This window comes from Condylostylus longicornis, unplaced genomic scaffold, assembly GCF_029603195.1.
Source record: "Condylostylus longicornis isolate FDR11 unplaced genomic scaffold, ASM2960319v2 ptg000113l, whole genome shotgun sequence".
Taxonomy (NCBI): Eukaryota; Metazoa; Arthropoda; class Insecta; order Diptera; family Dolichopodidae; genus Condylostylus; species Condylostylus longicornis.
The window spans coordinates 513852-539678 of record NW_026578081.1 but is presented as its reverse complement, the minus strand read 5'-3'; the positions used below and the strand labels follow the sequence as shown (position 1 = coordinate 539678).

Below are 25827 nucleotides of genomic sequence, written 5' to 3'. Positions count from 1 at the left end.
ATTACCCATTTACTCCCTCTCTAAACTAAATATTATTGTATTTTTTAATTAAATTGACGAGATCTAATTTTAAAATTCTTTGATTTTTTTAAAAGATTTTTATTGTTTTTTTAAATTTCCAATTTTATTTGCAATTTCCATAAATTTTAAATCTATATTTAGTAAAAAATCAATAACACAATATTATTTTACTGTAGTGAGTAAAAGTTGCGTAGGATTTTTACCGCATTCAACAACAAATTGGTATATTTTGATTTCAATTTCTCAAAAGTACATTTTATAGTGAAAGGTTAAAATTTTAAGAATGGCATATAGTTTTTGTTATTTTATAATTTTTATATAATAAATGTTAAAAGGTTATTTAAAATATAAAAAACAAGTTACTGTGTTTTATTTGGATATTATTTACATTTTCCGTATATAATATGGCAGTGTGCAAGTAAGTAAACGTGTGTATGATACGAATCTAATTTTAGAGAGGAGATCACGTCTCAATTTTTATAGTATAAATGTAGTTATGTTTATAGGTAGTTATGTGTAAACTTAGTTGTATTATTTACTTAGATTTTATAGGTATAAGTAATTTTATATTTGCTTTTTTTATTTAAGCTTTTTTTTTTATTACTATTTTGTGTTTTGGTATTAAATTCCGTTGATAACAATATTTGGCATTGAGATGACGAAAACTGATAAATCAAGTCAGTTTTTAGTTAAATTCAAATTGGAAACATGTTTTTAAAGAATATTTTTTTTAACAAAACTTTAAAATAAAAAAAGTTTGTTGAAATTTTCGAATAAAAAATATTTTTAAAGAAATTTTTGATCGTAAATTTTCACACTCCGTTGTTGTCATATCGTATGTCAATCAGTTAATCAACTGGCTGTATTGAATGCTGCAAAGTTTGTTCAGGGAAGCAATTCAAAAATTTGACGCTGTCGTTGGAGCTCTTCATTGTCAATCCAAAAAAATGAATTGTCAATTCCACAAATTTGATTGTCAATTCAAAAAAAAATTATTGTTAATTCAAAAAAAATGATTGTTAATTCAAAAAATTATTCACAATTCAAAAAAACAGATTGTCAATGTTTCGTCGAGACAACGAGGTCCTAAGAGTCTAAGAGTGGCAGTTCAAAAGCAAATTTAACGTGCTAGCTTAACCTATTGAGAAAAACTGTGGTTGCTGAATAACTTAAATTGACGGAAGGTCTGAATTTAGGCTCTTGTCCACACAATTTTCAAAGTTTTATACATATGTACCTATAAAACTGTATTAAAAGCGATTAAAAAAATTGGGTGCCAAATTTTTAACTTAAAGTTTACCTTTGACCAACGTTTCCTATCTCTTTTTATAAAAATTGTTTTATAACTAAGAAAAATTTGCATTAAATTTGTAGAGATAAACGGTGAAAAGATGATGGAATAACATCTTACTAACCAGTAAATGTATTTTTTTGTTAAACACAATTGTTAACCTCAAAAAGTCAACAAACTACAATACAAAAAAGTTAATAAACACCTTTTGCTTTTTTTTTTGATTAACCTGTTAATGAACACTTAATTTATTCAATTTGCCATAAAAAAAAGCAAATAACGTGCTTTTAATTTTTATGAGACACAAAACCATTCTAATAATTCATTCAAATTTTCTCTGTATAAGTTTAGAGTGTACGAAAGCTAGAAAAAGCTAAACGGAAACAAATTATTTCTGGTGAAATTTAATAGAAAAATAATGGCATATTCTTACATAAGCCCGTTTCATTTTATCAACATTTTAACAATATTCTGAATTTTAATATACAATATTCAAAATGAATTCTGTACGAAATCGATAGCAATAATTTTAAAATTGATAGCTAGATTTTAAGTTTTAAATTGAAGTTTTGAAATTTAATACTTCAATTTTTTTATTAAATGCAATATTATAATTTAAAAAAGCTCTGTTGGAATATGAAAATATTTATAAGCTAGACAAAATGGAATGATATTGTAAACTATGAATTTCCAGGCTTGCCATATTTTGATTAATATAAACAGTAAAAAAGTGGATTTTTTATTCAATTGAACAAAACAAAATAGAATTGACCGTGTGAAATTTGTGATAGTTATGGTTTGCGTATGTAGCGGTCATTATTATAACTAAAATAATATCGTAACACCAGATTCTCGTGTAGCATGGTTACGAATGCCGCTAGCTACTACTACTAATTATACTTATAAAAGCAATATGCTGTCTCTCCCTTCTTCTCATTGTTCAATAAATTAGCGACCAGGCATAAATAAATTTTGTAATATAAAAATTGTGATTAGTTTTAAATAAAATAATTAAACATTAACAGTAGTGTTGTTAATAAAATAACATGTTGGTATAATTACCATCTTTATAGCTACTATTAGTCCATATTGTAATTTGTATGGGAGTTATTACAAGAACTTGAACAACCGTATATGTTTGAATAAATACTGGGATGTCTGGTAACCTTTTGAATATCATTACATTGTAGTGATTGTAAAAAGAAAATATTTCAATCAAGAAACCATGCCTAATGATTTAAGAATGAAATAATTGACATATTCTTCAATTATAGCAAATGTAGTTAAAGCTCATATTCCAATTAGTTAACAATAATTGAATATATAAGAACAAATTTTATTGAAAAAAAATTTGTAAGAATAATATTTTCAATGGAATTTTTTCATTTTAGCACTTTAAGAGAGTAAGCCGAAATTTTTATCTATCTTCTCTCCTAAGTTATAGTCTCCCGGAGTTCTAAAAATTCCATTTTTTCATTTGTTGTAACAAAACCACAAACATTTGCTAAAATCCGCAAATAATGATAGGTAGCGATACATGCTTCTTCTAGCGCGGCACGGAACAATGGAACTTTAAATTAACCGCTTTGATTTTGGTGTTTTTCTGGACGGGCAGTGTGTAGGTGTCTGAAATTTTGGCAGCTTTTAAATACAAATGAATAATAATATACATCGTTAAAAAACATTTTTTTCAACCTCCACTCCCTCTCATGTTATCACCTCTCTAAATTCCAAAAATTTAAATTTTTGGCGTTTCGAAAACTACAAACTTCTTTTCTAAATTTCAACTATTAACATTTTAACTTCAACGTTTAAATAATGCTATTAATTGAGATTAAAAGCAATATTTACACCAGTTCAAAGGAAAAGTGCTACTTTACAATGCATAGATTTTTGATCCAACTTTATTTTATTAAAATATAAATGAATTATTATACAATCAGTTGACATTCAACAAAACTTTCTTAAACTTTCAACAATACTAAACAATTTGTAATTATTGGCATTAAAATTAAAAAAAAAATTATTAGGTAATTAGCATAAGACTAATTTTATAGCTATAAAATTTTCAAAATTAGCCATCACTTACAAATTATTTTAAAAATTATTTTAAATACAAAGAAATTGTAAAATTTTATTAATTCTAAAATAATTGGCTCAAAAACGAATTTATCTTAAGAATCACGTTTAATTCATAACTTTGTAATAACGAAATTTTGTGAGAATAATCTGTACATACACACTTACTTAAATAATTAATTAAAACATTTAATACTCACCATAGTTAGCCACAATCGTTAAATACAAATATACCATTTTGCACAAACAAAATATTAATTAATTAAAATTAAAATTATTCGTATAGAATCAAAAATAAAAAATTTGCAATTCAGTATAGAAAAAATTTTTCTTTTTTATTAAGGTCAGGTACAAAAACAAGAAAAACGCGCTCTACTTTCGATTTTAATTTTTTTTTTTTGTTGAAATTTTTTTTTTAATTAATTTCTAACTTATTAAAGTAAATTTTGTTATCTTTAATTAATTACTAATAACATATACAAGCGTACATAAATAAATTAAGTAATAAGAAATGAATTAAGTAAATTTCCAAAAAGGTTCCACAGCTTTAATACAAAAAAAAATTAAGTAAGTTTTAAATTTGAATTCTTAGCCGAAAATAATACAAAACTAATAGAAAACTTCGGAGAGAAGAGAAAATCCAAAAACAAAAAAAAAGACTTAAAATTATGAAACCAAAAAAAAAAAGGTGAAACGACAAAAAAATTATTGAAGCGAAGCTTATTGTCGCTCGCTTCTATGCCATGTTTATTAATTCACCGCAAATTTCATACTAAACAGCTGATAGTAAACATGTTGCGCTGCTAAATTTTTTTTTCTTGTTCATTTAATTCAAAAAAAGCTTTTAATATCACCTTTTTTTATATATATATATATTTTGTAATCGCTTAATTTTAAGGGTTATAAAAAGTTTAACTTGCTATGTTTACAAATTCTTTTTACGTCAAATTCAAGAGTCATTTCTACCGACCGTATTTTATACAATAAGGTAGGTTATGTGCTAACACCAAATTTTGGATGTTGAATTTGCAATAGAAATACATAAATACGTTTAATTATTATTGTGGATCTGTATGTGTTTACATGTTTATCTCAAGCTCAGCTAAACTAATTTAGATGACATTTTATATGTCAGTTTATTTTGGCTATATCACGAATTGATCAACTTTTGCATCGAGAACTGAATTTTTCCCGGGTTGATTTTACACTTTTCCCAATATCTAAGGAACTAACTGACGAAATTTCTTGAAATTTAATATTTGAGTTCTGATTGCTACCGAAACTAACCGATGAACTTTTCAGGAAATTCGGGAGGCACAAAACCAAATTTATATTTTTCTATATGTGTTAGCCAAAAGCTTGCTAACTTCCTTAAAATTGGAAAGAGAGATTCATTTTCATAATCTTCACACGTTCTAGTTTATTGAGTTGTTACACATTTTCAATAAACTAGGCAATATACATCGCGGTCGATTATGTGCTGATCACAACAGATTTTTTTTGTATGTTATTTTGTTGTTGTTTAATTTATTCTAATTTAATTTTTTCGGTTTTGTGTTTTATTGGTTTGGCGTAAAAGTTAAGATAACAATGTATATAACTCTATTGAAAAAAAAATTCGGAATTTTATAGGGTAAATTTAAGTGTAATGGCATAATTATTCAAAAAATATGCGTTTCGGAATTATTTAACGAATTTTCGTACGTTAATCTTACTTAATGCAATTTAAAGTAATTTTGTAAGAAAGCAACTTGGTGAGTTTAATTAATTAGGTGACTTAAGGTTTGTAACTTACTATATGTTATTCGTTTACGGTTAAATTTGAAAGTGTTTGAATTATTTATAACCATGCTAGTCTAGAATTCAGTTTGGAAATTTCTTGAAAAAGAAAGTTGTTACCCTAATGTTACTCTAATTAGAAATTATTATATTTCGAAAATTATTTGCCAATTTTAATTATTTTAAAGAAAATTAATTGAAATCGCATTTTTAATTAATTGAATTGTAACTTGCTCAAAAATTCGAACATGAAAAAGTTTATAAATTATTTAAAAATTGTTACTGCACTTCAAATAATTATTTTCTAAGAAAATAGCTACGTACAGTATTTAAATATTCAAAGGAGGAAATGTATTTTCAATGAACTCCCGAATCCAAATCAAATATAGACCCCAACTGAGTACAATGTTTTTTACAAAATAAATAAATATAGCATATTTTTATTGTATAATTAGCGTATATAAAATCATTATGAAAATAAAAAGCATTCATGAATACTTTACTCATTCAATTTTTATTTGTTTAATTAGTTTAAAAGTTTCAAAAGTACAAAGCAATTATGTTTGCTAAAATAGAAAAATAAACATTAAATTTATCGTAATAAAATTTTAAATTGTTTTCTTTTGTTTGGGTGATTTTTTTTTACATTGAGCTCACCAATATAAAAAAAAGTTACATAATTACTTTATAAATGTAGAATATGAGATTCCCATTTCTCTATTTTCAAGGAGCAATTACAAATAAACATTTTGAAATTGAGAAATTTTAACAGAAATAACCAAATCAATAAATAGAATTTTCATTTTCACCTAAGCAATAGCATAAGTATAATTAACAACTTAAATATTTATTTAGGATAACGAAGTCCTATACTCGTATTATATATTAGGACTTCATTATCTTCTTCTAAAACTTAATTAGAGATTGAGATCCTTGCGTGAAAATGAGTGCGATTACCTTTAATATGTATACTGGATACTCTTCAGATTATCCTTTGAACAGCAAACTGTATGCATATGCAAGCAATACGAGAAAGACGTGATAAAATAAAGGGGCTTTAAAAATGGTTATGTAAAAAAAATCATCGAAATTTTTTAAAATATTGAAAATTTTCTTAAAAATCTGCCTTGCACTATTTTATATTCCGACTCTTGCAGATTATAGTAGACTAGAAAAATAAAATGAGATTTTTATGCAAAACCATTGTATTCACATTCATAACGCCCAATTTAGCTGGATCACGGTTTAGAGAATTATACCCAATCTCATTTTAAAGGTTCAAATAGGAGTCCATGTATGTCAAAATTTTTCAAATATTTGATTCTGCTGCATTCTACAATCGTAAGATCAGATAATTAAGGTAATTATCTAAGATTATTGTGCTCATATGGAGCTGAGATTTCTTAAATAAATAATGTTATGTCACAATTTTTACTATTTGCTATACTCGCCCTTTTATACTTCACCTCAAAATTTCAAAAGCACCCAAAATTTTGGTATTCTTAATATAAGTAAATTAGTAGAAGTTAATCCATTATAGCTCAAAATTTCCATAATCATATTAGAATATGATATGAACGTAAAATATAAATTAAAATATTAACACTTTCCTTTCATTTTGTTCACGCAAATTCTTTTATTATAATTGAAATGCTATAAATTTACTTTATTTCTAATAGAAATATTAAACGTAATGAATTTTATTTTTTGCATAGAACTACAAATATAATTATATGTTTGATATAGCTGTAGATAGTTGTTATTGATTTCAGCTTTATTTAAAAAATATTGCATATATTTGGGCGTACATGAATAAATTTTTGTTTGTCAACGAATTTTTATTGAATTTTCAATGAAAATTTTGAAAATCTTAGTACGTAATTGAAAATTTTATGATTGTCATAAAAATTATTTAAGAATAACTACATACATATAAAGTGTACTAAATGAAAATAAATTCAAAATAAAAATAAATTTTTCAATTTAATACAGGCATTCAAATTATTTAGATTAAATTTATTCAAGATATTTTTGAAATAATTTTGCAATTGAGGATTAATAAAACGAAAAATAATTGATATTCAAATAGAAAAATTCTTTAAATTTATTGAATTTTTAATAGACCAGTCTTTTTTAGAGCAAATATCGATTTAGGAGCATAGCATACACCGAAATGAAAGGAAATTTTGTCAATAAATTGTTGTTTAACTTCAAGCAAAATGTAATACAAGAATTACAACACTAAAAGAATTTCAAAAGAATTGAATGGGTATTGTTAGAATTGAAATACAGAATAATTTACTAGAATAACGGTAGCCGTATTGAAGAACCATACATAGAGAACAGATTTATAAATGTAAGTAACATGAACTTTTTGTATATATTTTTTTTCCCAGACTTTGAGCAAAATTGTAATGAACACGGAAAACAAATTTTTGTTGTGTAAAAAACAAATGTGAAAAATCTGCTTAGACCTATAAAACAAGAAAAAAAAATAATCATAAACAATAGTTTTGAAATGTAAGGAAAAATTTGTGCACAAAATGTTTGTCTAAGCATTTTTAGTTAAAACTTTTTTAACATCTGTTTTCAACTTTTTTCATACAACCAGATTTTTTTGAATTTTATTTATTTAGTATTTTACGTAAATTACTAAAACATATGCACATGTAAGTATGTATATGAAATTCAATGGGTTCTATTGTATTTGAATCAATTCAATCTTGTTATCTTGAATTTCTCCTTAAATTTGCCCTTTTATTTATAAAGCAGATATTTTTTTTTGGAAACGAATATCAAATCTACTGACCAAGGTTGAATGCTTATGAGAGAAAAAGAATTGATAATCATGGCTGTAGAGGAATACAAATAGCCATATATAGAGCAATATAATTAATAATTTTTCTCATATGTTTTTGAAAACTTGAATTTGTAAAGCAATTCTTTTCTTTTCAAACATTGCAGTTTAAAATTTACAATTAAATACATAATGCTCTTGAAAAGCGTAAAATTTTACAAAATATTGACGTAAATCAATTAAGAAATAATATTTATTGTATATGAAAGATAGATAACCTCTTATATGTTTCTCGAACAACCGTCCTATAACTGGTTTAAATATACTGTTAAATCTTATTACGTAAAAACTATTGTAAATAATATTCTAATTGAATATGTGAATATAACTGTATAAAGAGCTCATTAAGCATTGTCTCATCATAGTTAATCTAAAAAGGATTGGCAAGGCGGAGAGTAACCTGTGTCGTTTGTGCTTGTGATGTGAGTGCGAGGGTGTGGGTCGACTAACGCTTAAGAGCGTCTAAGTTGACGTAATGCTGAGATTCTTCAGGGGCCTAGAAATAGTATTTAGGTAACTTGATCGCGAATTACAAAAAATTCTGTGGATCAAGGTGAGAAGAGTTCCACTAGGCCTTTAATAAAATTTTATAATTTTTAACAAATTATGAGTACACAACAATTACAACAAGCAGAACTCTGTACAAATGTTTAATAAATACCCTATTAATGTAATCTTTCTAACCTATAATTTATTGTCATAATTGTAATTATTTTTACTCATGTTTAATTTGATTTCAATAACAATTTTATTGTCGTTTATTATACAAAATTATAATTAGGCACTTTTTATGGGATTCAAACAATTTATTTTATTATTTTCTTCCTACATATTATTTGAAATCTTTTGAAATTTTATTTATAGTAATTTAATATTATGTTAAGCATAATTGTAGGCGTATAAATCATTTTATATGAAGTACCCGATAATATGGCATGTATTACGTTAAAAAACTGTCTTATGTCTAATATTTTCTTTATGTTTTTAAAATATCAATTTGAAGGACTTCTTGAAAACGTATACACACGTGCATAAAAATATTTAAGGCAAATTAATTATAATATTTTTTAATATTAAATATTTTATTACTTAATATGTTGCTAAAAGCATTTTCGTATATAAGAAATTGCAATTCACCTTAGAATTTTTTAGTCTAATATTAATTTACTTTAAAGGACATAATGTCATGTTATAATTATATATTATATTCCGTTATGCCAACAGTATACATATGAATATGTTATATATACATAGATATTATTAATTTGTATTTAAAATATTCAATATAGCAGCATTACTTTCCATTAAGTATGAAGAAAATTTCAAAAACGCGTTCAACTGTGAAAAAAACGAATTTTAATATTAGAGAAAATCTTTTTAAGTTTTTTTTTGCAAAAAAAATTAGAAATTTAACAGGAAATATTCTAAAAATATTTTTTGGCTACTCAAGTACAATAATCTTAAATTTTTTTTTTTGGAAGAATAATGCTAATTTTATTCCTTTTACTTTTACAATAATAAAAATAAAAAATTTTTAGTTCTTTTTTACATTTTTCTGAAAATCTAAAACTGTACACATAAATTGAAAAAAAATTTGAGCTATAATTAATTTTTTTTGTATATAAGATAAAATTGAAATGCCGATATTTGATTGGCTATAAATGCGCGATTTTTATTTTCACTTTTCTTTTCTATTTTAGGTTTTTATTCTTATTTTGATGCTATTAATTTTAATTTAAATAGTTTCTAAAACTGCTTTATATCATTTGAATTGTTCAAATTCATTTAAAATAGCAAAAAAATTCTTTGAAATTATTTTCGCTTTCTTTATTATATTGTGGTTCTTTACACGTTATATTTGGTATTGTTATACATTAAACTCTTTATATTTTGAACAATTTTATTTGTATTGTATAATCTTGAGAAATTTCAATGAACCGATTCGCAACCTTAATATCTGTGAATTCATAAACGAAATAATAACAAAATGTGTTTCCAAAATATATTGCCAAAATCGAATTTGGTTCTCTCTATACAGTTGCCCTTTCTTTGCCTGACAATGTAAACTAATTATATTATTTTATATTATATTATTTTTAGTTATACTATTTCTACTCAAATATAAATGTGTACCGATTCAAAACTGCATATATTTTTAATAAAATTATTTTAGAAATAAATTATTAAAAGCCTTATTGAAATGAAATTATAGGAAATCACAGTAATGTACAACTAATGAAAACTTAAGATATCAATGAGTCGTCCTTGTACACAATATTAGCAAATTGAATTAGAATTACATATATTCGGTAAATTTTAACGAATTTGGAATGATCGTCATTTTAATAATTGTCACATATTATATCGATTTATTAAAATTCCACTGGAAGGACGCTGGTGAGGATTGAAAGGAATATGTGAGCTAGTTGAGCATTCTTTAATAAAAATTGCTGATTTCAATTTATATATCGTTCTCCTACCGATAAAAAAGTCCATTTGGAGAAGCTGTTCAAAAGTGTTTCCTAAACAGAAACAAAAAAATGTAATGTCAAATTTATTTGACATATGATGTAATGAGCTAGTGTCAAATACGCTATGCTCTAGTATACTTATACTTTTATGCTCTAGTAATTTTACCTGTTTTAATTTAGAAGTATTAGAACAATATAAGTTAATTAAATTGAATTAAAAACTTGCCTCGGAATGAAAATGGAGTAAATAAAAATATCCAAATCCAACTTTCAATTAAATTCTCATACACACTTTTAATTTGGCTAAATCTAGTGGGGTAACGTAAAAATTATGTTGTTGTACTTAGTATCAATTCATTGATATTCTCGTTTGTATCGCTCTTTATTAGAACATTTTTAATAGATTATGCAATTTGATGCAGAATTTTTCGAATATATTAAAAATGCACATTCAAATTATCCAAAATTTTTAAACATTTCTTTGTTCTTATATTCCTGACCTGAAAATGTTAATATTGTTTTGGAAGACAAAATGCTCGCAAATTTTAAAATTTTCTTATAGAATTCTAAATTTAATTTTTTCTAGAATCTCTCTTTAAAAATTTTAATATGTTCCAAATAAAATGATTTTACTGTATTTTTATTAAATAAGTAATTTGTAAAATCAATTCTTTAATAAAACAAAATTTCCCTGTTTAATTTCATTGAAATCATTGACTCTTGAGAAAAACAAAAAATTAAAATAAAATTAAAATGTAAAATAAAATTTTTTTTGCTATAAAGCCTTTGTAGAGTACATTAAGAAAAAAAAACAACTAAATTTTATATTTTTCCGGACAACAAACTTTTGTTTTTTTTTTGTACATACAAACATTACCAAATGTAAAAATAACACTATGCCTTTTCTTATTTGAATTTTTAAAGTAATAAAATTTTTAAAGAGTTTTAACAACACATTCAGAATGGTCCTTTATATTTATATTACAAAATATATGTATGTGCACTTTATATTTAAAGAAGAGCTGAAGAGATGCCCTAACAACATCACTCCTACATTACGTGTACAGATTAAATTTGTTAAATTGTGTAGTATTTTAAATCTCTTTAAAATTCTTTGAAATATATAGATAAGTGGAAATATGTAGGTATGTAGGTAGGTTGTATGCGAAAATATTTCAAGAATTTTTTTTAATTTTATTTTATAATTAAAATTATTATATAAAATATAAAAATAGTATATAAAAAAATAGGTGTAAATAATTAAAATTCTTCTGAAATTAAACTTTTTTTTTTTAAATTTAAAATATTTCATTATAAAGAAATTGGTTTCATTCATTGTTATAATTAAGTGTCGTAAGATTGAAGATTGCATGCTCAATGAAATTGTTTAGAAATTGAGAGAAATTTGTAGATATTTTCAGTAGATATTTTCAAGTTTTTAATACATTTTAGACTCCTCAATGGATAATAATGGTAACAACCTTGTTGGAAAATTTTCAAACGCAATTTAAATTTCATTAATCTATAAGACGTGCACGTGTTCCGCGCATTTAAAATCAAAATTTTCAATAGTAAAATAAAAATTACATTGAGTATGAAAATATTTTGAACACTAAATTCTTAAATTTATGCCTTTTTAAATAAGTGTATTACAAAATCAGTAATAAAATTTACAAGTACACAAAATTACATAAATAAAAATAAAAAATTATTTACAGAATTAACAAGAAAAAAAAAAACAAAAAATTTCTCGCCTTCTAATGACGTTTTTATAGTCACTGTCAGTCAGACGTATACAATTTTATGCTACCATATAATAAAAATTTTTTTTTAATATTTTAACACGTGTGTGTCATAACCTAGTCATAAACATTGAGATCGACTGAATTTTCATCAATTACATTTTGGTCTTCAAAATTTTGTTTAGTTTTTTTTTTTTTCTTCATATAGCTAGTCCCTTATGACAAATGACCTTGATTTATAATAATAATTTTTAATATATATTTATGTATGTACAATATACATAATTATATATGCATAAATACAGGTATATAATATGTACGTATGTATTATATAGAAAGATGTAAATTGGAAATAAAAACAAAACATAATCGCATCGTATTCAAACAAAAAATATATTTTTGTTTAAAAAAGAAAAAAAAAATAAAATTACGAGTATAGAAAAAAATTTTCATTTTGTTTTTAGCCAATTTTTCTCTCATTAGATCACGCAAATTTCGCATCAGAACCCACCATCAATTTTGTGACAAAAATAAATTTTTCTATATTTTTTCTTTATAACTATATTCATAAAATTATGATTGGATACAAACACACATACGTACAGGGTGATACGGAACTAGACTTAAATTTTTGGAATTGGGTGGGGAGGGGGTTATTCATAGAAGTTTTAATAGATGGTGTAATTTCTTACTCGTAATTATAACTAACGAACGGTATTTACCGAACGGTATATGCGTGACACGAAAATTATATATGAAATAGAAGTGATCGAAAACGTTAATTTTCCTAGTTTAAAATTTCATGTTTGAAATAGTTATTATTCGAAAATAGTCTGACATTAACCATTAATATTACTATGACTGTATAAAAACAAAACCAAAGCTGTGAACGGAAACAGCAGACGATTTTCGTTGTTTACCCAGAACAACAGCGGAACACAAAAATCAACTATACATGAACTATCGCACACATGGAAATAGATGATGTTAAAAAAAAAAAATAACCAGCGGTAAAGTGGAATTTAGGCTGTAATTTCGCTTGATTCTGGGAAGTTCCAATTAAATATGTATACTTTCTGGCTGAATTCTGGTAGATCTATTAACTGAGAAAAAAAGCATGCAAACAACACATTGCTCAAGCCAGAACCACTTCGAAGCTGATATGGATATTTGGGAGACAAAATGTTTTCAATTATATTTTCTTTAATCTCAAATATCGGTTTCCCCACCTCTCAATACGCATTATAATTTTTTAAAAAAACTTAGCACTCGAAAATTTTTACATTAATTATTCTGGACCACCCTGTATAGGACACTATGTATGTATGCGTATTTATAAATTTTGTTTTATTCCATAATTTTTTTCTATAATGGCGAAAAAAGAGAAATTTATGATGACAACCATAAAAATGATGACAAAATTTATAAGTGCAAAATAATTTCCATTTCTTTGCTCTAATTTTTCGTAATGACATTATAAAGAATCCGCGGGATGTAATTTAATAAATTGCAAATATTTTTGGAATAATTTTAGGAATTATGTACATATTTATTTTTGAAATTTGTAACCTTCCAAATTGACAGTCGAATATATTGGGAATTGCAAAAACTTAACAGCTTTGGAAAATTATCCGAAACAATTTAATTCGAAAAATTTAAGTTGTTTTACTGCGAATACGATAAACGCAATTATTCTTCCTCAAATAAATTTTTTATACCAACAATTGGACTATAAACCCAAGTACAGTTTTGGAATTAAAATTAATATTCAGTGGCGAGGGTTAAAATAGATTTGGATTGTTTAACACATAATTATTTTATTATATTCAAAATGCAAATATATTCCTGTAAGTTTAATCCTTATTAATGATTTACTATGAATCAGTTGACCATAAATAATTACAAGAACGTCACAGTAACGAGAAGATAAATTGTAGAAATTAAAATGTTTTTCTTTAATTTTTATTTAATTGATTGGAAATTTTATTAATTTATTGCTCCAATAAATATTTTTATTGAAATTTATAACAACTAAAATGAATAGGATTTTTAAGGAACGTGTAATTGAAAAATTAAATTTAATTAAATGTAATCATTCAATATTACAAGAAATCATTAATAAAAAAAAGTAAGGCATGGTAACAAAGACAGTTGATCAAGTTCATGGTTTTTTTTTAAATAGCACATTTCAGTTTTGTACTTCGAATTAGGAACTAACGTAACAAAAAATATAGAAAAATTACATTCTTGCTGCATAAGTTTAGGATGAATAATAAAGAAATTTTTTTTAAAACCACTAGATTCGGACCACGCAACGAAATTATTAAAACTTCCGAATATTAATTTAAAATAACAATTAACTGGAAAAGTCAATTAAACTCGTTAAAATTTACTTAAGAATTTTTAAGATAAAAGTATAAGCTTTAACTTTTCTATAGAAAAGAAAATGTTGAAATCAATAGAATTTTTTTTTGGAATTAAAAATGAGTTATGAAAAACTTCGCCTATAGTTGTTTTGAGAGCTGTTACTTCATAGAAATGGAATATTTTGTTTTGCACACCTAATTTTCCCAATAAAATCTATTTACCTGTAAAATTTTGGGTTCTTACCCTAAAATTTTGCAAAAAGGTGCGCTAATCGACAAGTAGAGTGAAAATAATGAGTAGATTTTCTCTAAAATTTGTTAGAAATTTGCTAATAAGCAACTGTGATAAATTAATATGATTTTTACTTAACATTCCTTAAATTTTATTGAAAATGTGTTGCGGATTAGAATCAAATAAATTTTATGAAATAAATTGTACTAAATAATAAAAACTTAAGATTTTATTACTTCCTAATAAAAAAAATTTGAATTACCTACAATATAATAAAAATTTTATACAAATTGTACACATTGAAATTATTGACTGAAAAGTTAGAATTCAAACATTTTTTGTATAATTTTCTGGGTCAAAATTTAAAATATTTCTGAGTAATTATAACTAAACTTAAAAACACAATTTTCAAAAATTATGTCAATTAATTATTTTGTATGAAAATTCTTTTGAAACCGGGTTAAACAAAATGTGATTGGTTTTTATTAAATTTTTGAACTTTGAAGCAATTTTCATTATAGTAGCCTTTTAAATATTCAAATGTGCTTTTAATTATTACCTTCGTTCTTCATTAGATGCCTGTTACACATTAAATGTAATCTACGATTATTTGTCAGATTTTCTGTCAGAATTTTAAAAAGCACGGCGGAAAACAAAGTTTTAAAAAAGTTTTGCCATGATCAGCTGATTTTTATTTTTTTTTTTTTAATTTTAGTTGCCAATTTATAGATTACAATAAATATGAATTAAAAATATTGCCGTAAAAAGTTTGACGTAAAAGTATAAATAGAATTCTGATGTTTAAATCCTTATTAGATTTCATTGTAGTTTAAATTATAGATTCACTTTGATGTGTAAATGGCACCTTATACAATCATAAGCCTTTTTATGTTACATATACATACATATTTTAAATTTATTCTTAAGCATCAATCTTTGTTGGTCCTTAACACCATATTCATCCAAAAAACAAAAAGAAACTCGTTTCCGGTATGCTAAAATGGGTGTTGGTTGTTTTATAAAATTCATTTCACAATTGCATATTTGAATTCTATTCAGTTAAATCCTTATTTTGCCGATATTTTATGGATGTAATTCACTTATTTAAAAAATTAATCGATAAAATAATAAAAAAATTTTTAAATAATAAATTTTTAACTTAATTCCTTAACTTTCCCTGAAAGGCGTTGTTTCTACTTAGAACGTTTTGCTTTCAAACGATAGCTATAAAGATGCTGCCAAAACGTAAATATGACGTATGACTTTTTTTTCAAATTTATATTTTCAATTATAATGATTGTTATTGCAAACGCATCAAACATTTTCAAAATGAAAAAATCGTCTTCTTGGCTCTTATATTTTAAATAAACGATAAAATCAATATTCATTCAATTTCAAAAAAAAAAAAAGCAATTCACAATAGAGAAGCAATAACAATATGAATGAGAGTGTCATAAGATTTCATATAACAAAACACCTACATTTTGGCTTATGGTTTTTTGGCTGTTCTAAAAAAAAAATATTTTTCTTGGTTTTTTTTCTATTTTTTTTTTTTTGTGTTTCTTCAGAAATAAAAACTGTTTTCATTAGAACAAGTGGATCAGAACAATATTTTTAATTTCTTGACATGCTAAAAAAACACACATCATATACCCTCAAATTCAACTAATAAAATTGATTTATTTTTGTATATTGCAAAGCATTTTATGCATATTATGTAAAATTAGTCATGGTGTCAGAGTTCAATGAAAATAATGAAATTGCGTTGTTCTTCTAGAAATTATTTTTAAAAAAATTTATAAAAATTAGAGCTATTTTTTGTGTCAAATAAAATTCATTGTAATTTTTTTCCACCTGCATACTGAAATATATTGAAAATTATTTTATAAATTCTAGTTTAGATATCCTGGCAACACTCTTATATTAAGATATTTATTTCTTCTAAAATATTCACAGTAATAAGAAATTTAAGACGTAATTTAATTTACGAGTTGAATAGTGTGGTAATTCTGTCTTATTGCAATTTTCGAAGTCATGGTGTTTTATTAATAATTTATATATATATATGTATATATATAAATTAATTCTATTTTCTATTTGATTAAAGAATATTGTTATGATAATAAATATAAAAGATTGAGAAAAAAAAAACAAATATAATTCAAATCTATAAATAATGTTTTTCTATACCACCCATTGTGACAGATGATTCTATAAGTATAATATAGGCGTTTTTTTATATTGATGACATACATAATGAATTTCAATGAAAATTATAACAATTTCTACTGTAAACGTATACACAGACATATTCACAATTAATACAAAGAGAAGACGTCACATATTCTCTTACAATTATAAAATGTATCTATTTGTATATATACATTCATAATATCTGTATTACCTATAACTGGTGCTATGCATGAAAAAAAATGTGTCATTGACATTATGAATACGATAATACGAGTATGACTCCTGTAAAAAGAAAAATCATTTTAATTTTTATAAAGAAAATTTTCAATATAAATGAACACAAATTCAAAAAGGACGCCCACAAACATACTTGATCAATATATACGGACGTTATCAAACAATAGATAAATAACGGTATATATGTACATTTGTAAGTACATATGTGTATGTATTGAATATTTTGATTCTTATAATTTCCTTTATCATTTCTCTAACAATATAATAACTTTTATTAATAATTTTATTTTTTCCAAATTTCTATGGTTACGCGCGTTAAATTAAATTTATACTGTTTAAAAATTATAACAAGTAAAGTAATTGGTTTGTTGTTGTATAAACAAAATCCCATATTATATTTCATAATATATATTTTTTTTTATTACATCATCATTGCACGTTTACCTAATAATATGACGCCATTATGTACAGTTTATGTAAGAAATAAATTAGAAAAAATCAATTTATAAAAGAAATAAATTTGTTTTTTTTTCGATTTATAGTAGCTTTCAAAACCTATAAAAATTTTCTATTTATAAATTGCACGACTATATTGATATTCCATTCATATTGATAATAAATTTTATATTTCATATTATGTGCATTCACAATAGTTACAAAATTTTTTCTCATACTAAATTAAACCTTCATAAATTTCTTGTAAAAATTTGTTTTTACTGACCGCATTGAATACAATAAGGGAAGTTATATGATGGAAATAAGTTACGACAATCGAGTTCTTAGCGACAATACGTAAATTAATTATTTTCAGAGAGATATTAGTCCGTCAGTAAAGTCCTGCATCTCGGTTGTGAATTCTTCTTATAAATTTTCAATTACTCACATTTATTAAATTATATTACAAAAATATTGATCATAGCAAATATTTAGAGTGTAGTTTGTCTACCTGATTGCAAATTTAATATCAAATTGACTTATTCAAACGAAAAATTATGGTTTCTCAATACGCTAGAATTGAGATTAGATATGAATATAAGCATTTACCTATAGTAATTCGTAATATTTTGGAGATTACATAATTATAATAGTATATTAAAAATTTGGCTTTAAATTGCGAATTAATATCTTCTTGCATAAATAAGGTGGTGACGTAAAAATCTTTAAAGTAATAATTTTATTTAAAAAAATAAATTCAGACGATATTAATTGTTTAACAGCATATTATTACAAAATATGTTAAAAACGTCTTAAATATTTTGAAAGTGTTAATAATGTGTCATATTACATGGTATGCATAAAAATATTTTACATAACTACATTAACAAATGCGGAATTATAATTACGGAATAAATACAGAATCAAAGTACAATAAGACCCTAATTGTGTATCTCGCTTTTTCATCTCACAATTTTTGCAATTTGTCTCGACTTATCAATTGAGTGCTTTTAAAAATAAAGTGAATATTATTTTGTATACAATTTAGACACAAACGAAGTACGCAATACGGAATAATTCTTCCCACTCAAAAACTACATTATACAAATATAGTATGATATAGTGATAGTTTCTCTCACTTTATTTTAACTTAGCAAGTAAAATAACGAAATACACGATCACGCTCTAAAGTATAAATTCTTCATTGAAATTATAGAATCTTCTCTTCCGCCTGCGGATATGCAATTTTTTCTTTTAATCATTAATTATATTTTACTTTCCCTTTCAAATTTATAATTGCTCTTTTAATTATCTAAAAATTTTATATTAATATTTAAAATATAATTTTTGGTATATAATATTAAACTTAGTTAATTGCTTGCTTATTATATTCAGCGGATATTTTGAATAAAAAAGCCATTGGGGGCAATGAAATTATTGGAAAAAATTTAATTAAGAAAAATTAGCCTAAATAAAATCGATTCATCTTCTTAAAAGATCGTGTGTTTACTTAATTAATATCAAATTTTGCCATTCCACATATTTTCATATATAGAAAATAGTGATAAAAAAAATCACATTTTTTTTTGCAAAATTTCAGAAAAACAAATAAAACGAAAAAGAAAATTTTTTTTTTCTGACCTATTTTTCTTCTTCATATTTTTGTCATTTATTAATACAATTATTATGAGCGACAAAAATTGTGTTTCCAGCTGAAAATTAAAGCACACAAAAAAAAAAATAAATCTTAATAAAATTTAACACCTCTTCAGATTACTATTTTGACATCGGAAATAGTATTTTTCGCCAAAAAATATAACAAAAAAAAAACAATAATTTTCCATATTTTTTTCAAATTAGATTGAATTTTTTTGTTTTATATTTGATATTTGATTTAAAAAAAAAATCGTATTTTTCCACGTTGAAAACGTTTTAGTAAGAGCGGTGTAATTAAAATGATTGGGTTTTTAATGAATTTCGAAAATGGACACAACTTGTAAATTAAGAATGTCAACTTAGAATGATTTTGGAGCAAACCGAATTTTTAGAAAGATTAAGTCTGCGCAATATAAATTTTGAATTTGCTACGAACCGTATTTAAGAAAGCCAAACACATTAGAACCGTATTTTAATTTACCCAAATACATTAGAAATTCCCGACTTCTTAATCAATTTTCAGTTGAAATTTTTCTTAATTTTCAAATACAATTAAAACTCTAGCTAATTCCTAGCTTCAGATTAAATGTTTTCTTTAGCTTTCAGGAATATTATATTCAATTCTATTGTGATTGAGAAAACATTTTAATTTTTCATTACAAAAATAATTGATAGTGTTAAAAAAATATTACAACATTGTCTCAATATTGCGAACAACGGCCACAAAGAAAATTAATAAAATGGTTTCCACCACCGAGATCATTTTTTGTACACACGATAACAAAGTACTATTCTTCAGATTCAGAATAGTAAGAAAAGTCTAATTTTAGCGTCAAAATTTTTCTTGATTTATTTATATTGACCGTCTTGCAAAATAATAAAAATATATTCTAAGATTGGCTGATGAGGCAATTTGTCAATAGATCTGTATCAGGTCGAAGTGTCTGCTAAAACAATTTTGTAGTTTATTTTTGTCAGGCATTTTTGACTGACAAAAACATATTCAAAAAAGGCTTAAAAATGTCGTAACAGTGAGAATCAAAATATTATAAAAGTTATGGTGGTGTTCATCACGTTTTTTATTTTGTGTGCCAATTGTTTTGTTGACGATTCATTTGCGATGATTCCAGTAAATCCAATTTTGAGTGTTTATTTATGCTCTAATCCACTGGTCTTAACAATAGTTTAATGTTTTATTTTGTTATTGGAAGTGCTTGAGCTACTTATAATTAAATTACATAATATTTTCTTAAAAAAACGAATATGTTTTCAACGTAATTTAGTTGTATATGTTATACAAATAATTGTTATACGCTGATATATAATATTGTATATTCGAGTGCTATTGTATTATTTATATACCAATATAATGTTGCTTAAGTTGTGCTTACATATGAAATATATACGCATATTATGTACAGATTTACCCAATTATGCTTATATTAATATTTCTAAATTTCTAAAATCAGCTGCAAAAAAGGAAAAAGTGAGTATAAGAGGAAATTATCAAGGCTTCCTAAAAATTTTTATTTTATAAGAAAACGAAAAATACAATTAATTTGACAAATTCTCTTAAATTATTTTTTTTGTGGGTCGTAATAGTTTAGCCACTAATAGTATTTTTTTCATTTCTATACCTTTAACATCAATAAGGTTATTTAACGTATAAGTTTAATCAATAAATTTATCTGTCTACAACAATATATACTTAATTAAATTGAAAAATTAAAAAAAAAAAGATTTTATTGTAAATGATAAACGTGAAAGATTTAATTAATTTGTAATCAGCAAGGTGGACGTCTTTCAATATAAGCAATTATAGATAAAAAATATAGTTATAGTGTGTGTGCGCTTTTGGCACCAACAAAACAAAAATTATAAATTAATTTCTATTGATTTTAAAACAGCTGACTTAATGGAAATCAATTGTCATGAATTTTGAATAAATAAATCCCGATTTAAGAATTAAAATTTATTTTTTAACAAAAAATTCGAGAAATTGAAAGTAATTAATTTGTCAAAAGCTTATATCAATCAAATTATAATTAATGAATAATTAAGAATTAATGAAAGCCGAACACTTGCAGAATTAACGAATTATGTAATTGGCCAATTTTGAATCTTGAAATGGTAGTATAGGGTGAACAACTATTGATTGGAAATTCGTTTTTTTTTTTGTTCTAAATTTTTATATTAAATTGAATGGTAAAAATATGAGATTTATATTGTTCAGGAAATTGATAGTACCATATGTATATGCCACAAATCACTAATTTAGATAGAACATTTAGTAGATTTTTGAAAGAAATATGAAAATGTTGTCACTATTAAAATATTTTTGTCTTTGAAACCATAGTAATTTGAATTTTTTAGTTGCAGCTATTTAATTTAATTTATTATTCATTAATTTATAATAATTTGGGTTTCTTATTTTCAAATATTTGTAATAAGTAATATATATAATTCAATTTTTATGTATGTACACATTATTTTTATTAATTCTTTTTACTTCTTACCGTTTGTAGATGGTTCTGTACAAAATTTACTTAAAATTATGAAGATCAGCTTTAGATAGCGCATTTATTTTGCGAATCAAACGCATTAGTATCTAGTCCAAATTAATTTTTATTAAATATAAATATTTATTATTGAAACACTATACAGAACCTTCCACATCAACTCTATGAAAAACAATATAACAAACAAAATTAATAAAATTGATCTGACTCTTTTGACTGCAGTTGTTTAAATGAAGTTCGTGTAAAAATAAGTAATCTGAATGAAAGTTATGTTAAAAAGAAAATCTTAAGTGACTTATTGCCCGGTCCATCTTAGTAAATGAGATATTTTGTAAATATAAAATAAAATAATAATATTTAAGAATAATTAAAATTTAATGTTTTCTATTGATTTGATTTTTTAAATATTAAAATATTTAAATTAATTGTCATTTAATTGTCATTATATCCGTTTACATCAAAACTAAAAATGGTAATTTTATTCTCGATTATTTAAATTTTATTATATAAATTTTGCATTAATGTTGGTCCTTTTCCTCATTTCATATTATATAATTATAAATTCATATATATATGGCTGCAAAAATAAGTCAGATTAAATCTCATAAAAAAAATTAATAAGTGTCATACACTCTCTCAACTACAATACGAGTATGTTCTCTCTGATATTTTATGATGCAATTGAAAAACTATACATACACCATAAACAAAAACAATAATTTTGTTAGCACATTCTGTATAATATAAAAATTACTCATATATATTGCAAACATGCACAATATAATTGTTATTGTTATACTCATACATTAATTACTTATAATTGTTTTATGAGTTATAAAATTAGAATTTCTGAAAATATTTGCTATATTATATGTATATATAGGAAGAGGAGCGGTGTTTTCATCTTCTTAAAAGAAAAATAATCTTAAGTTTAATAAACTTTTAATAAGCTATTTAAATAGAAATATAACAGAATTTGTTAATGATTCATAATAAATTTAATAAAAAAAAAAAATAATAATAAATTTAATTATATTTATTATTTGTACATGATCACAGTGTTGTAGTTTTAGTTGTTAAATTTTTAATAAAAATTTACAATTTCAATTAACATAGAAAAAAAAAATTTTAGATTTGCGATTTTTTCAAAGGTTATACAGAATCATCTTTTTTCATATAAAACATGAATTCGGTCCACGTACATACATTTAAATACTCTTGTATAACAGTAAGTGAACCTTATCTTAAATAGATAAAAAAAATTTTTTTTTGTTATTTTATTTAAATAATATAAAGTATACGCTCTTATATAAAGCTTATGTAAAAAAACAGTTTGTATTAAGACGGGAAAATAATTTTTAGGTAGGTACTAATGACCTAAAAACATAACACTTTTTTTTTCTTCTACAATTATTATAAAAATTTAACGAAATTATACAGGGTGTTTCGCATAAGAGGGCAAATAATTTCATGGGACAATTTCTAGCAAAAAATTATATGGACGGCGGGTGGCTGCAAATGTACTTGTTTTCGAGCTACAGTCTGTTGAAAACAAATGTACCAGATTTTTTCTGTATAAATAAATAAATGCTTATAACTTCAGAACCATTAGACATGGAGTAACTATCGGAGTCTTGTTTTACAGAAAATTTATTGCTCTTTATTTTCGGTCTTACAATTATTTTAATCTGTGCCATAGTTTTCCAGATAAAGTTGGTCAAAATTAGAATTTTTGTTTTTTTTTTTAATTTTTTGTTTAAAAAATCTAAATTTTTCGAAATTTTGTGTTATTATTGTTTTTCTTTCGATGCACCAAAATGAGATCTAAAACTTAAGCTACACAACATTTGGCTCAATTTATCATAAGTTTTTCCAGTAAAACGTGTTAAATATGTTTAAGAAAATGTGAAACACGCACCCCCCCCCCCCCACACAATTCAATTTTTTACTGGAAATTGATCAGAGAATCATCCCTGAAATTATTTGTCATCTTATGCGAAACGCACCCTGTATATTATCGTGTATGTATTATATATTCACATATATACGCATACTTTCATTATTTTAGTTTATACACATAAATTAACACGCAAAGTTATTTTTCCTTAATATTTTATCCCCTCTAAATTCATATTTAGAGCCAAAAGAAAATTTTTAAGTTCATTGAATTTTTCTATTTTATGAACGAAAATTTAATAATAAAATAAATAATTAGTAAAGGGTCGTTTTTTTCACAGGATCTTTGTTATTGTTTTCCTTTCATAATAATTTCTATATATTTATACACACACATATACAATTTGCACGAAATAAACCATTATTATTTAATCGTTTGTACATAATAGTTGATGAATATAAAATATTAAATAAAATTTAAATGTAAATATCTACATATTACATATGACAAACATCATAACACTCACTACATATATATAATTGGAATAAGTACATTTTTTAATTACAGAAAGGAAAAAATTGTTTGGTCGTTTAAAAACACCTACTTGAATTATAGGGTTTGAAAATTTTATGTTTTAAATGTCATATAATAATAAATGTGAGTAGAAAAATGTTATGCAATGTTATTTGTTTAACATTTTCATGTTAAAAGAAAATTAATTAAAATATAAAATGGAAGATATTGTACAGATAGTTATGTAGGTAATTGTGTTAAAAGGAAACGATTTTGAAAATTTTTGCAAATTAAAATTAAAAATTTAAACTTTTAAATTTGAAATGAAATTTTTAATTTATATTCTAGTTTAAAGGTAATTTTTTCAGATTTTAAATAAATTTTTTACACAATTCGAATTCCGTAAAGTTCACCAACTGTTCTTATGTTAATTGCCGAGAAATTGGGGTATTTAACTCTCAAATTCGCATTTAAAAGTTGGAATGTTTTCCTTTCAATAATAGCCCCTTAAGGAGATTCTAATTCTATTTAATTTTAAAGTATATTGGCTACCTCAATTTTCCAATTTTCATGAGTCAGATGCCCAATCTCAAATTTCCAGTTTTCAGAGACTAGTACGAAAATGGCTATTGCAGAATTGAGTCCCATTCAATTTCTGCACTTTAAATTTACGCAAATTCTAAGGAAAATCGAAATTTTTTTATTAAAAATCAATCAAAATTATAGAAAAACAAGAATTTTTTTTCAAGATTTTTTTGAAAATTTTAATTTATATTCTTCCGTATTTTAGAGACCAGTTGGTCACTTTCTATACACAATATTGAAAAAACAGAAAAACTTACAATAAAATTAATGGTTTTTAAAATACACACACAGTCCTTTCATTTTATAACAGGTGTTCTCTCTGTATGTATACAAAAAAAATTATTCGAAATCAAAAAGAAAAAAGAATATTATCGATTTTTATATTGAATTTTTAGATATGTAGGGCATTACTAAAAGAAAATTAATATTCTTTTTTTCTTAAATCGTGACTTATGAACTTACCATAAAAACTTTATAATAAAAAATAATATAATAATAATTATGTGCTTTTTAGACATGTTTCTTGAGTTTCTTGTTTTCATTTTTTGCCTTGAAAACTTTCAGAATTCATTTAGAATTTAGAAAATTTGTAATTAAAATGTAATTAATAATTAATCAAAGCATAATTAATTCTAAATCGACTACATAGGAAAAAATTTTTGTTAATTATATGGAAAAAATAAAAAATTGTTAATAATTTAAAATAATAAAAAGTGTTGTCTAAAATCAAAGACAATTTTCATTAAAAACAGAGTCGATTTTTGTACCACATTTTGATATACAAGGATCGATATGCTCCAAATTTTGTTTTAATAATATGTAAAGAAAACATTCAGAGAACGGGATTGTAAATCAAATATAGGACGCATAGCTTTCATTTAAAAGGAGTCAAACATTTAAATTTTGCTGAAATTAAACTATAATAATAGGGAGGAAAATAAAATGCTGCAATTC

General features: G+C 23.9%; 1 protein-coding gene across 3 annotated transcripts in view; it reads right to left on the bottom strand.

The window, feature by feature from the left end:
* LOC129614578 (trichohyalin) overlaps positions 1-25827 on the bottom strand; it is an 84865-nt gene that overhangs the window by 36810 nt on the left and 22228 nt on the right. The window contains exon 1 of one of the 3 annotated variants that reach the window (XM_055529278.1): positions 3592-3781. The exons of the other annotated variants lie outside the window; for them this stretch is intronic. Coding sequence (XP_055385253.1) covers positions 3592-3628 — 37 coding nt within the window. The 5' untranslated portion in view covers positions 3629-3781. Of the gene's footprint in view, positions 1-3591; positions 3782-25827 lie in introns of those variants that run through there. 3 annotated transcript variants of the gene reach the window in all.